At 39.4% G+C, this 14,119-nt stretch overlaps 2 protein-coding genes across 3 annotated transcripts in view; both read left to right on the top strand.

The window, feature by feature from the left end:
* Window positions 1-294: 294 nt before the first annotated feature.
* RIPPLY2 (ripply transcriptional repressor 2) lies at window positions 295-5,022 on the top strand. Of its 2 annotated transcripts, XM_017867630.1 has the most exons (4): window positions 295-1,053; window positions 1,235-1,313; window positions 1,636-1,700; window positions 4,806-5,022. In XM_017867630.1, exons 1-4 carry the CDS (start codon window positions 959-961, stop codon window positions 4,951-4,953), a joined length of 387 nt encoding a protein of 128 aa, XP_017723119.1. In that variant the 5' UTR covers window positions 295-958; the 3' UTR covers window positions 4,954-5,022. The 2 variants fall into 2 exon arrangements, with proteins under 2 accessions (XP_017723119.1, XP_017723117.1); XM_017867628.1 differs by lacking the exon at window positions 4,806-5,022 and having other exon boundaries at window positions 1,636-4,754.
* Window positions 5,023-7,213: 2,191 nt separating this feature from the next.
* Window positions 7,214-14,119, top strand: part of CYB5R4 (cytochrome b5 reductase 4) — a 108,593-nt gene continuing 101,687 nt past the window's right edge. Inside the window, 2 exon segments of the mRNA XM_017867631.1 lie at window positions 7,214-7,418; window positions 11,645-11,798. Coding sequence (XP_017723120.1) covers window positions 7,344-7,418; window positions 11,645-11,798 — 229 coding nt within the window. The 5' untranslated portion in view covers window positions 7,214-7,343.

Here is a 14,119-nt window from a genome sequence, read left to right on the forward strand (position 1 = left end):
AATCAGAGAAACGGGTGCAGACATTTGATTAACTTGTCTCACATCATAACTTTTCAAGATTTCATTATCATTCCACAACACCTGCCTTCAAAAAAGAACTTTGTAATTACCATTGAGTGACAAAATACCAAGTAGTGATAGAGGTGTATAGACGAACTCAAAAGTTATTGTAGGAGGATACTGATAAAATATTGGGAAAAATCATAAAAGACACGAGAAGATAATTTAGAGTTATATGAGCAAATCACATGACTCCAGTCTCTGGCTCTCTTAGCCAGAACACTGAATCTTTTACAATTTACCTCTTGTTGCCAATAATTTTCTATTATCGTCAGATAATAATAGACTGGCATATGAACCTAGTTTATCAACACATTTTTTAAAAAACTGACATTCCTTTCTTAAGGAGTCCATCCATTCACCCAATTTTTAAAAAATTGTTCCAGGAAGAGGACTTAAGTTCATTCCTTTGAATTCTAGTCTGCATCCCAGCTTTTAGAACAGGGGATGCAGAACCAGTTGATTTGCCACAGGCCAAGCAAGTCCTGAGTTTCCAGCGAATCAAGCAATTAACCAGTTACTTGGCTTTTTGCAGAAATACACAAAACGTGTAGACTCGCTTAATTCCGTCGCCTCTTCACACGGAAATTGGCTCCTCGGGCGAATGTTGTTTTTCACCGCAGCCATGTGTCGAAGGGCGATTAACATTCGCTCGACAAAACCCCATCCCGGGCCATTTGGAAGTTGCACGCGTTCACACCCGGGGCTCAGCCTGGTGCGCCTTCACGCGCAGCCTTTTTGTTTATGCGGTTAGCAAGGGAGAGGGGCGGAGAAGGAGCGAACCTCTCAATGTGCAGCAGGCCGCGAGGGCTATATAAAGCTCGGGTCTCGGACCTACTGGAACTAGCCAAGATTGCCCGCGAGCTGGCAGCGGCCTTACGCCAGTCTCCGCGGCGCCATGGAGACCGCAGGAGGCGCAGAGGGCGCAGAGAGTGGAGCCGCTGCGTGTACGGCCATCGACCGCACTACGCGGCGCGCGGCCGCAGACTCCGGGTAGGCTTCTCCGCGCTGCTCTGTGCCTCGCAGCTTCCCCCGTCCCTCCCGCCTGCGCCTCCCCAGCTCCTCCCCTCCACTCTCCATCCCCCACTCCCCGGTGCCAGCGCTCGGCTTCGGTGGATTCTCCCGGGTCTGGGCTCACGTCTCCTCTGCGCGCCTTGTGCTATCCATCCGGCAGATACGCGGGCTTCTGGAGACCCTGGGTGGACGCTGGAGGCAAGAAAGAAGAGGAGACGCCGAACCACGCCACGGAGGCGGTGAGTGAGCCACGCGTCTCAGGCCGCGCCTCCCACGGGTGCAGAAGATTGACCAGGGCTCTCGGGACGCAGTGCCCGAGAGAGACATGCGAGACACCGCTCCTGCCTCACGCTTAACATCCTGCCTGCCAGTGGCCATAACGGTGCCGACGCGGCGGATGCGTCCTCTGGAGCGATGGGCCACAGGCACCCAGCCGGGAGCGAGGCTGCTGAGAGCCCTGGGGTTACATTCCCAGCGGGCACGAGGAACACTGGGTCGTGCACGTTTCCACTTTCTAGAAGGAGGTGGGTGATAACTGGATTCACTTCCTTTCCTCTTCAGATGCCCGATGGCCCTGGAATGACCGCAGCCCCAGGAAAGCTTTCGCAATTCAGGCACCCAGTCAGGTGAGTGACAGGCCTCCCCAAAGGTCTCCTGCTTCTCCAGCCCCAGGGAAGAGCCAGGGGCATCGCACAGCCCAGCTCCGCAGCTGGTCCTGCAGCCTCTCTCTCTCTGAAAATCTGGCTTCAAGGTTACTTATCTTCTCACTCGCAGAGACCCGTTACTCATCAAATTGAAAAAGGTAGGGGCTCACGGTCTCACGTAAAGGGACCATGATCAATACATACTCAATGAACTTGATGAATATATTACGAAGAGGGAAAGGGGATGCTATGGTGAAAGAGCGGTGTCCTCTTGTGGTGGCAAAACAGTTTTTGTTTTTAAATCCTAAAGGGTTCGAATGAAATTGACTTGGCATCAGGCAGTGTGTATGCTGCTTTTGTCTTGCAATCTGGAAGGAAGAATGGGATTAGCAGTTACAGTCTTACAGCAAATCAAGTTTGCCGTGTAGGAGAAAATAGAAATGTAATGAAAATCCTAAAGATTACTGAGGGTGGTTATAGAAAGGGTCAAAAATTATTTAACGTGAGGAGCTAGTTTACTGTTCCTAGCCACTTCAGGAAGTCAGCCTTTATCTAAGATTCTTTGTCTTTTATTACTATTACTTTTATTCAGGTGAAATGTTAATAATTCTGCAGTTTTCCTGCCTCCCAGAGCTGTTAAATGAAGAGCTGAATGATGTTTGTAAAGTGTCCGTGGTGATAAATAGCACATAGAAGTCATTACATCTAATTTCCTACCATGTGCTAGCACTAGTGAAGGATACAGAAAAAAGTAGTCAAAGCACATGGCAAGTGTTGTAATGAAGTTTAGTTTGGTTAGTTTTACAAGTATGGGCATGGCACGAAGTGCCTAAATCTGTGAGTGGTAGGGGGAAGGGTCAGGGAAGTGTATATTATAAGTAGTGGTTACCTGGCTGAGTCTTGGAGAAGTTAATCAGATGAATGGGAAGTGGGAGCAAAAGAAATAGCATTGGAAAAGAGAAGCAGGATCATGAAACAGTGTGGCTCCTTGTGGGAACTCCAAGGAGTTTAGGTGTGTGAAGTTGTGGTCATTTCAGCAGGGTAATCAGATGCCAGATCTTGCACACTCTTGTACAGAGTTTTGTCTTGATCCTGTTTGTAGTGTTGGGAACCCGTGGGCTTTATTCCGAAGGTAGTCTTGGGGGTTATACGTTAAATAGGCTTAGGACATCGAAAGTAAAACTGGAAGTTCTGCAATTTTTCAGGTAAGAAATGATGACGAACCATTGTAAGACACGGGAAGTGAGGATGGGACTGGATGAATCTAGGAAATACTTAGATGACAAAATAGATTAGGCTTTATAATGTATTGGATATGGTAGATGAAGAAGAGGTAAAAGACCAGAATGGCTCCTAAGTTTGTGGCTGATGATCAGGTGAATGCTGTACTAAAAGAATGGAAATTAGGGCCGAAAACAGATTTGGGAGGTGAGACCATGAGTCAAGTTTTCCACTTATCATATTTAATGTGCCTATGGGGCATCTGAAGAGTGATATCCAGTAGAGTGCTGCATATGTAAGTTAGGGTCCCAGAGTCAAGATCTTAAGTGGAAATACCGACTTGGGAGTCCATGGTAAATGTAGGGTGGGGAAATCATGACAGTGGGCCAGGTCATCCTAGTTTGTTTAGAGAGAGGGCTGATGTTCTCAATGAAAACCTGAGGGAAGGCCAGCATCTAACCAGTACACAAATAAAAGGAGGTCCGCAAAGGAGACTGAGAAGAATCAGAACAGAAAGAAACTCAGAAAAGTATGTGGGCCCTGGGAGAAAAATGGCCCACAGTGAGAAATTCTGGAGAGAGTATCATAATTACTAAACAGCATTCTTTGGGTTTGCCAGTTCCAGTTACCCATTAGAAAATAAATTGTTTCTTATATAAGAAATTCCCTTCTTTTCTGAAGTATGGATACAATTTAATTGTGCTTCTCTTACATTTTATTTTTATTCATTTATATTTTGACTAATGTGATGTGTTTTTTTTATTCAGCTGTCAACTTTTTGAGGGTAGGCACCATGATTTATTCATCTTTAAATTGTGAATTATGTTAGCACAAGGGATCACTGAAATATTTATTGAATGACTGAATAATTGATAGTTACTTGTTTAAGCATCAAAATATAAACTTTTATGATTTTGCTGGAAACATTTATAAACTACATTGTTTTTCTGCCTTTTAAAGTGGAGCATACTGAACATAATGCAATCTTTCATTTATTGGAATGACTCTGTTGTATGAATATATGGGCTGTTTATCCTACACGAAAATGACTGCACTGTACTTGGTGATTCAGCCTTATCTCTCCTCTTTCTTTTCCTTGATGAAGACCAGAAGGCAAGATTAGTATTTGTCAGATTTTTGAAATTCTGAGGTAATATACTTACATGCCAGTTATTTGTATAAAACATATATAATTTCTCAATATTTCATATGGTATTCACAAATTTAGTTGAAATGAGGAGAAGACAGGCAGACAGAATCAAAGTTGAGGCCAGAAGTAGTCTTTCTATGCCTCAAGTTGTGAGTGTATAGACAAAATTTTTAAAATACTGTTTTTTATACATTTCTAAACTTACATTGTCTACTTCTATAAGAGTTAAATCTGTGAGTTTTAAGTAAGATAATAGGTAATTTCCACCTTTTTGTAAGGTGCATAATATTTCGTCATCTTTATAAAGCTGGCTATCATCAGAGTTTTTAATGTACTGGTAGAACTAAATTCATTTTTTCCAAAAAAATTTAGAAACTGTAAGACAAATCTTCTATGTATTATAAGAATAAATATATCCATAAGACACAAAGTAAGATAAACATTGATCTTATGCTTATCCAGGGTTTAGTGTGAATTTGATCCAATTTACAGCTTGAATAAAGACTTAAAATAATCAAACAGTTATTGATACTTGGGCAAGTAGATTCCATGAAAACTGTGATAGTAGCATATTTTAACTCTATATCTTAAGGCTATATCCAAATGTCTAAGTCAATTGTTAAATATATGGAGCTCTTGAAAATTTGACCATTTCATCGAGTTTAAAGATTACTGAATGTGAAAAACCATAATATCTCTGGTTGTCTGCTTCTTTCACTATTTTGGCCAAAATCAAAGTGTTATGATTACTTATATCAAGAAGCAGAAGCTCTTCTGAAAAATTTTCCAATTCAAGCCACAATTTCATTTTACGAAGATTCTGATAGTGAAGATGAAATTGAGGAGCTGACCTGTGAAAATTAATCTGATTAGCTACTTTTGATTATATCCAGAGCTTTTAGGGTTTAAATTTAGTGTACAAATGTATCATAATTATTTTAAGCTAATTTATTTGTATATAAATTATTAATAAAGTGAAATATTTTATAATTAATCTGGTATTTGGCCTTTTTTTATCCCTACACTAGAATTGAATGTTGGAATCTAAAATAGGTGCCATCTACAAATGTCTTGATTGCATTATAAATATTTGCGGCTTACAAAGAATAAATTTTTCTCTTCATTAAATTGCAAATTTATATTTAGTTATAATTTTGCAAAGAATGACAGTATTTAATTCTCAAGACTAAATCTTTTAACATCTGCTATTTCCTACTGATGCCAGTTGGATATTGTAGTTACAGATTAGTATTATCTTATTAGATAATGAAGAAAATAGCCTTATGTTAGAAATCACTCATTTATTAGTAAATATTTCTTAGCAGGTGGAAAAAAACACATTAAATCATTATCTGTAATTGAAAAAGGGAATCAATCTTAGGGCTCTTAAATTATAGATATTTTACATAAATGATGAGCAAAGTAACTCTTATGTTAATACTCCTTTTCAGTCCTTAAATCCCGTAGTAAAATAGTATGGATATTTAATACTTAATGTACTACATCGAGGGATCCCTAGAATTAAAACAAAATATTTAAATTTGAGTGATTGATATGGAGTCTAAAAAAGTGGAGTCTAAAGGCCAGAAGTTGATAGTATCTTCCATTTCTGTAGGGGAGCTAAGAAATTTGGAAAGTATGGAACATTCTTCAACAATATTAACTTATCCTTGTTCTGGTTCTCTGCTTTTGTTATTCTTATGTAAAAGTTTTCTCATGAGAAGTGAAATAAGTCTCAGTGGTTAGTTTTTCTTATGTAGACCCTAGAAGAATATGTCATCATTTAATGAGAGAGAGAGAACACTGCAGCAGTTTGCAAGGTCAAAGTAATACAGTTATTTATAGTCATGAGGTTCTTTTAGCTCAAATTCAGTCTTCTTGTAATAAGCATTTCAATTGCAAATAAAAATGGATAGAAGTGAATGTCATAGGTGGCTACCAAGCTAAGAAATGCCTCTTATTTGAATGGCCACATATAGTCACACACTTTTTCTTCTGATTTAAAAGATTCTACAAACCTAACCTTGATTTTTAGGCACTTTAAGAACTAAGTAGTTAAACAGAGAAAGTTTAAAGCATGACAATATGTTCAGAGTTAGGAAAAGTTAGTAATTAAAGGAGGATGGGGAGGATTATTTAGAACTATGTTTCTTCTGAAAACTTTCTCTCTTATTGAATTCTACTCTGAAGATCTATGTGCTCCCCAAGGGACACACAAAACAAACATTAACAGTAAAATCAGATTTTGAGCATTAGAGCCTGGTGTTTACCTACAGTGTTTGTCCTTTTCCCATTCATATGTTGGAATAGTACGAACAGCCACTGCCACTTATTCAGTACCTAATATTAACGAGGCACCGCAGTATGTAGTTTACATATGACCCTTTAATCTTTAATAAACCCATTATGCAGATGGAGAAAATGAGACTTTGAGATACTGAAGTAACTTGCATAAGACAGCTCAGTCATTAAGTGCAGAGATGGCATCCAAACCAAATCTGACTTTTAAACGTTACTTCATCACCACAGCTGGAGGTGAGCTGCATCAGTACACAATTCCCAGGGAAGACAGGAAGTTACATAAGGAGGGAGAATTTGTGAGTGGGTGAATACAGCAGAAGGAGACTTTACTAACGTCTTACCCGCATTCATTAGTCCTCAGCATGCTTAAAGTTGAGGTTTAAGGATGCTTAAAGATGAGGTTTTCTTCTTACCCCACAGTAGTGGCTGTTGACATTTGATATTTTTGCTCTTAAAGGTGTGAGGTGCTTTTTCCAGTACAGTCTAGTGCCTTACAGGAAAGAATTTCAGAGAAACTAAAATGCGTTTTTGTCCATATTTCAAGTAGTGTATTTTATTCCATATTTCAAGTAGTGCGATGGTACTGCTTAACAATGAACACACATTGCTGTTCCGGGTTAGCAGGATTAAGAATTTGTTCCCAGATTCGGTCAGCACCAAGGCTAAGGAACAGCTTCACTCTCTAATCTTTCAACGAAATAGCTGTCACCTTGCTCCGGTGCTGAAGTGCGGGACGCGGAACTAACTGAGCATGCGTACTTCCTCCCTACCGGCCCTCCCTCCGCCCCATTGGCTCCGCCCTCCGCGGACGTGCTGCGTCAGAGCGCGTCTCACCCCTGGCGACCCCGGAAGTGGGTCGGGGGTTGGCCACTGCCCGGCCACAGAGCTGGAGGTGGAGGTACTATCCAGTCCGGCGGCGAACCCCGGGCAGGGCCGGGGGCTGGGGTTTCAAGATGCTGAACGTCCCTTCCCAGTCTTTCCCGGCCCCCAGGTCGCAGCAGCGTGTAGCCTTCGGGGGGCGTAGCAAGGTAAGCGGGTGGCTCCGTGAGTCTCTCCCCTCGCTGCGTTTCGCGCACCGGCAGTCTGTTCTCTTTTTCCGCCCCAGCTCCCAGCTCCTGTACACCTCTCTAAGCTGTCGTTCGCTGCTGTCCTTGCCTGCAACCTCTTTCTGATCCCACTCTGTCTACAGTCCCTAAACTCTGCTTATCTCCCTCCCTTTCCCCTAGTAGCCCCTCTTCTTTCTGGTCCTTTATCCCGCTCTATCTGCTCCCTTCCTTCAAGTCCTTTCCCGCGATTTAAATTTATATGACAGAGCCAGGCACTGTGCTTGCGGTATTATAGGCGCTCGGTATTAGCCTCCTTCCCTCAACCTCATCTCCTCGCTGGTCTTTTGTTCTTCACTGCCTGAAGGAGTTGTACCACATCACTCGATGTGGGTTCCCTTGCAGGAGGGAAAGGCTTGGCAGCGGCGACAGTGACCGTCTGTGCAAGGATGGGGACTTGAGCTGGGGAGCTAAGTCAGGTTTACAGACACTATCCAAGTCATACTGCCTTTCTTTCTTCCTCGGGTACCTGATTGTTTTATCACTGCCTTTTCTACTATTATCACTTGCTAACTTTGAAGTAAATACAATACTCTTGAGTTTTTGTTGAGCACAGTTACTGTTAGCAACAGGTGGAATACTGTGCAGATATATTCTGTATTTGCAAAATTCAATAAAAATTGTGTTCTTTGTTCTTTTGCGAATGTTGTTTGTTCCTGTTTATGTGTTAGTTCCTCATTCTGTAACCATATCTTTATCTTTTGTTTGTGACACTTCCACCTACTTGGGCCACTCGGTTAACTCTTGAGTCTTAGCATCATTTGGAACCCTTATCGATTTTCTTATTTTTCTCCACTTAGACTTGGCGTTCTGATTCTAGTTCAGAATGAATATAGGTTCAGGGATCTGTAGTTTTCATTAGCTTTCCAGAGATTTCTTAAGTACTTATAGGAGGCCATGTATATTTTTAGTGGTTTACATGTATTAACTTTAATCTTCACAATTATCCTGTGAAGTGAAAGCTTTTATTGTCTCTATTTCACAGAAAAGGAAACTGGCTAAGAAATGTTGCCTTAAATTGCTTAGACTTGTGTTGTGGTTCTGCTGTGAAATTTCATTTACTGATTCATATATCAATCATCTAGCCATCCAGTCAAGTATATTTTTCTCACTGGTTTTTGACCTATTTCTTGAAGCTAAATACTTGACTGAATAACATAGTCTTTCCAGAGAGAATCTCTGAATTAGAATATGAGTGGCTGCTGTTCTTCGTTAAAAATACCAACTATGTTCTCAGCATCCATTTAAAGGAGAACACTTAGACGCAAAGACAAAAAGTCACACAGATGGCGATGGCAAAGGTGAGTCTTTGGTCCAAAAGAAAACACAATAAGATTTTGTGCAATTCTAAGGAAAACTCAGACTCCACTCTTTTCCTCTTTTCTTTGTGAAACAAGATGATGCTGAGAGTGTAAAAACTGAGTCAGGTTTGGATGAAATGGGTAGAAGTTGAGAAAATAGAACCTAGTTGGGAAGGTTGTGTATCATGCAGCAGGTTCTCAAATAATGTTGTTTCATTCAACAGCATTAAGTTATAATATTGATGAGAAAAAAAATTCGTTTCAGCCGGGGCCACTGTCTTTGGCACCCTCTAACTGTGTCTGCGTGGGTTTTCTCTGGGTACTCTAGTTTCCTGCTACAACCCACAGATATGCAAGTTAGGTTAATTGGTGTGTCTAAACGGCCCCAGTCTGCATGAATGTTGGGTGTCTATGAGTGTGCCTTGCCGTAGGATGGCATCCTGTCCAGGGTCGATTCCTGCCTTGCGCCCTGAGCTACTGGGATAGGCTCTGACTACCTGTGACATTGAACTGAAATAGTTGGGCAAATAATTATCTTACTGTTTTTTAATTAATCTTCCTTAAATGTATGTATAGCTAACATTTCTTTCAGTGTTTGATATTAGAAGTATTTTGGTCTTTATTTAGAAGTCTGGTGATGTTTTTGTGACCAGAAATATGCTGCAGGAACTTTTGTTTATGTCAGTTAGCCCACGGTATAATTAGTTTCATTGTACATAGTTTAGTTTCCAAGCACCTATTGACCAGCTTAAGTGAGGACTTACTGTAATTTTTTAAAGGCACAGATTTTGAAGTGAGAAAGACCTAGATTCTTCCACCATATCTACCAGTTAATCTCTTTGAGTGTGTTTCCTCAGATGTAAATGAGAATAACAGTACCCATATTATAGGATTGTTTATAGGATTCAGTGAGATAATGTTTCTCTTAACACAGCATTGGTAAGCACCCAGTAAATGCTACTTGTCCTGAGGCTTTTATTTAGATCTCACAGACTTGAGTGTAACACAGAATATGCACTCAACATATGATAGTTATTATTTCTATTAATACCAGTGAACAAATACTTATTGAGAACCTACTATATGCTGGAGTTTGTGGTCTTTGATTTCAAGGTGTTTAGTCTCATAGGTTGCACGAAGTAGTAAACATTCAGTTATAATGTCATAAGTACTACAATAGGGTGTTACGACCACAAAGGAGTTGAGGATCAGAGAAGCCTTCCAGAGGAATTAATGGGAGTTGGGGTGAGGTTGATCCCTGCAGAGGAAGCAGCACTGCTATAAGCCAGTATTTGACAGCAATCAAGGAATCAAATAATCAGTTCCCATTTGGCCAAGTATATAATGGAGAAGAGCAAAAGTTAGAACATGGAGCTAGTGCAGTCAACTGTGACCAGATTGTGAAGATCTGGTAAATCCCTAGGGAATTAAGGTAACCTGAGGAGCCACTGAGGGAGGGAGAGCCTATGATTAGATTTGCATTTCAGAAAGCTTGCTTTAACTATCCTGTGGATTATGAATAGAGAGAGGTGAGTGATTTTAGTTTGGGATGGGAAAGGTCATTTTCTCACACTTCATTTATCAAAAGACCTAGAGTTTCAGTGATAGCCAGAATGGAATGAGGTAGATTGATAGGATGGAATGTGAAAGGCACCACAGACCCATTAACTTGGTTAGTTTGGGAGTAAATGGATATCTAAAATAGGTATGATTCAGGTACGTGAAATATGTAAACGTCCTTGAATGTGTCTGCTTTTACATTAAACATTCTTTTGTTACTACATTACAAATTAGTCAGACAAGCTTAGTTCCATAGAGATATCTTGAAAATGTTCTGGTCAAAGTACTAATAATATGTCTCAGCTGAAAACGTTGAAAATGTGTTTTATAAAACAAAATAAAAACCCAAACCATCCTGTTATTAAGTTCCCTGGGCAAGGGGCCTTATAAGATTTCAGGCTCTTTACCACCACATGTGAAGACAATTCTTTGCTCAAGGGCTGTATAGAAACAGGTGCAGGCCATAGTTTGCCACCCCTTCCCTACAGTGTTACAATTTTATTTTCCATTATTTGATAAACTTTGTTACTCAATGGATTCTTAGATAAGATTGCTATCTAATGATTTCTAAGTCTGTTTATATTGACAGTTCAGAAAATCAACTATAGTTAATTGTTTCTTTATCTTTTCTTCTGTCAAATCTCTTGATTTTTAAGGTGAAGAAATTTTGGTCCAAACTGGTGACTGTAACATATTAATGTCAGAGCCAGGACCAGAACCTGTTTTCTGGTTTCTGGTTCAATATCATTCTTGTTGTATGATCAGCCCTGTGTAGCCCTGTTTTCCGACTCCAAGGATTGAACCAACTGTGGATCAAAAATATTTGGGGAAAAAAAGTTAAAAAGAGCGATACAACAATAAAAAAAAAAGACATAAAATAATACAACGGCCATTTACATAGCATTTACTTTGCTTTAGGTATTATTAGTAATCTAGAGATTATTTAAAGTATATGGGAGGATGTTCATAGTTATATGTCAGTACTTTGACATTTTATATGAGACACTTGAGCATCCTGGATTTTGATATAGGGTAGGGGGAAGTCCTGGGACCAGTCCCCTGTGGATACTGATGGACTACTGTACTGTGACATCAATATGGTGAAAATTTGTGTGATAGAATTTCTAAGCCCTACCTTTTATAATTCAAATACAGCATAAACAATATTGACAGCCTCTTAAAGCTGTAAAAGGATTTATAGAATTGTTAGATTTGAGTTTTATTATCTTTTAAAATGGAATTAAAAGTAATGAAGAAGCTAGATTTAATTCTTTCTTTTTCCATTTTTAGGTACCTTTAAAACAGGGCAGAAGCCTTATGGATTGGATTCGACTGACCAAAAGTGGAAAGGATCTAACAGGATTAAAAGGCAGGTTAATTGAAGTAACTGAAGAAGAACTTAAGAAACACAACAAAAAAGATGATTGTTGGATATGCATAAGAGGTAGGTGGTATTTATTAAGTCCTTCAAAAAATGTTGACTGAACTTTCCAATTATGATGCTATATAACCTCATAGTCATGTCATTTTAAACAACTGACAATTATTTAACAAAAATATGCCCTGTGCTTGACAATAATTTATATAATTCTGACTTTGGAAAGTATTTCTTCCTTAAGTAACCATTATATTCTGATACAGAAAACAGTGAACTTCTGATATGAAAAAGTTTTTCTTGCTTCCTTGTGCTGCATTTATTTCCTTTGAAAGGAAACAAGCATTTGCCAGGCAACATAGTACAAAATCATTTGATAAAATCCAGTTTATGTAGCAATAACTTTCTGTCTCAGAGCCTTATAATAGAATTCTGTTGGAAAAAAAAAATCTCTGAGAATCTAAAGTAAACCTGAAAGTCCTGCATTAAAGTCAAATCTTCAGTTTTCACTTGCAGCAAGTTTTGTTACATGGTATATGTTTCTTAGCAATATTAGTTACTTGATTTTGTTTAGCTCAGAGAGCATTAGAAACTCCAAATTTGATATAAATGTATTGGAGGAGGTGAGCAGACAGACAAGAGGGTAGCTGATAAAAGCTGACTTTGTAGTAGCCAACTACCTGACATCTAGTAGGGGAACAAAAATAAAAATGAAGGGCATCCAACTATACCATGAGGCTCCATACATGGTTAACTGTGTTTACCATCTGTTTAGAGAGGAAGAGAAATATATCATTTTTGTTCTTAATGCAATTGTAATTTTATCACTGTGTAGTTTTGGTTTGTTGTCAGTTATCCTGACTACACTATAACCTGTATGAGGGCAGGGACATTGTCAGTCTTACTGCTCTGTCACTAGTGGCTGGCACATAGAGGCCATTGACTTGTATTTATTCAACGAGAGTAACACTTACTTTTAAGAAGTATGGTTACTTAAAGAGGTGTCTGGTGGTTTTCACAGTGGATTGGTGATATCAACAGATACCAACACCAGTAAATGCTGTATTAATTTTCTATGGATCCCGTAACAAAGGACCACAAACTAGGTCGCTTAAACAACAGAAATTTGTCTCATAGTTGTTGATGGCTAGAAGTCTGTGATCAAGGTGTCAGCAGGGTTGGTTCCTTCTGAGGACTGAGTAACAATTTGTTCCATGCCTCTCACCTAGCTTCTGGTGGTTTGCTGACAATCTTTGGAGTTTCTTGGCTTATAGAGCATTACCCTAATATCTGACTTCATCTTCACATGACATATTCCGTATGTGCTTGTCTGTGGTCAGATTTTCTGTTTTTATATGGGCGCTAGTCATACTCGATTAGGGACCTCCCCTACTCCAGTGTGACCTCATATAATTTTGCATCTGCAACAACCCTATATCCAAATAAGGTCATATTCTGAGCTACTGATGGTTAGGACTTCAACCTATGAATTTACGGGGACACAGTTCAACCCATAACAGACACAATTAGAGTGTGAAATTTTCAGTGGCAAAGGGTATGGAAACTTCCAGCAGGTGATGACATAGTTTGTATTGAGACATAATAGGTGTTCAGCTACCCAAAGTTCCTCAGAGACATACAAATGTGCATGGTACCAACAATCTGGAATGAGGATTCTGGCAGGTGCAAAAAGATCCTTTTGACATTTTATAGGGTTTTTGCCACCCTCTTTATCCTTCCTTCATGCTCCCTACCTGTTTATCAGCTGCAAGTAACTGGTACAAAATGACTTCCCCATTGTGCCTGAGTGTCTTCCACTAGATAGGGTGAAGTCAAGATTAGTTTCCCAAGAACACCTTTCAGCTGGCCTAGGCTGCAGGCATGCCTGAGTTCTGTTTCTGCACTAAGAAACGACTTATTCAAAAATTCGATTATGTGAACCTCTCATGTCCTAATGATATTAGATAATTGAGGCATTATTAGAATATAGTTAGACTTTATTATTCATATGATGTATTGATGGGGACAAGGGACTGGATTGCTGTGTTTGAAAAGTAATACAGTTTGAATATCCCTTATCCAAAATGCTTGGATCAGAAGTATTTTGAATTTGAGATTTTTTCAAATTTTGGAATATTTGCATTATATACTTACTGGTTGAGCATCCCAAATCCAAAGACTGGAAATCTAAAAGGCTCTATTGAGTGTTTCTATTAAATATGTTGGAACTCAAAAAGTTTCAGATTTTGGAGCATTTCAGATTTATGAATTTGGGATGCTCAACCTCTACACTGCTCCCAGTTCCATATCCTCTGTAATGATTTGAACGTATAGCACTTCGTCTGATAAGGCTGTTGATTTAATCATGTTTTTTTTTTTTTTTTTTTTTT

The sequence above is a fragment of the Rhinopithecus bieti genome, unplaced genomic scaffold, assembly GCF_001698545.2.
Source record: "Rhinopithecus bieti isolate Rb0 unplaced genomic scaffold, ASM169854v2 scaffold_4552, whole genome shotgun sequence".
Classification (NCBI taxonomy): domain Eukaryota; kingdom Metazoa; phylum Chordata; class Mammalia; order Primates; family Cercopithecidae; genus Rhinopithecus; species Rhinopithecus bieti.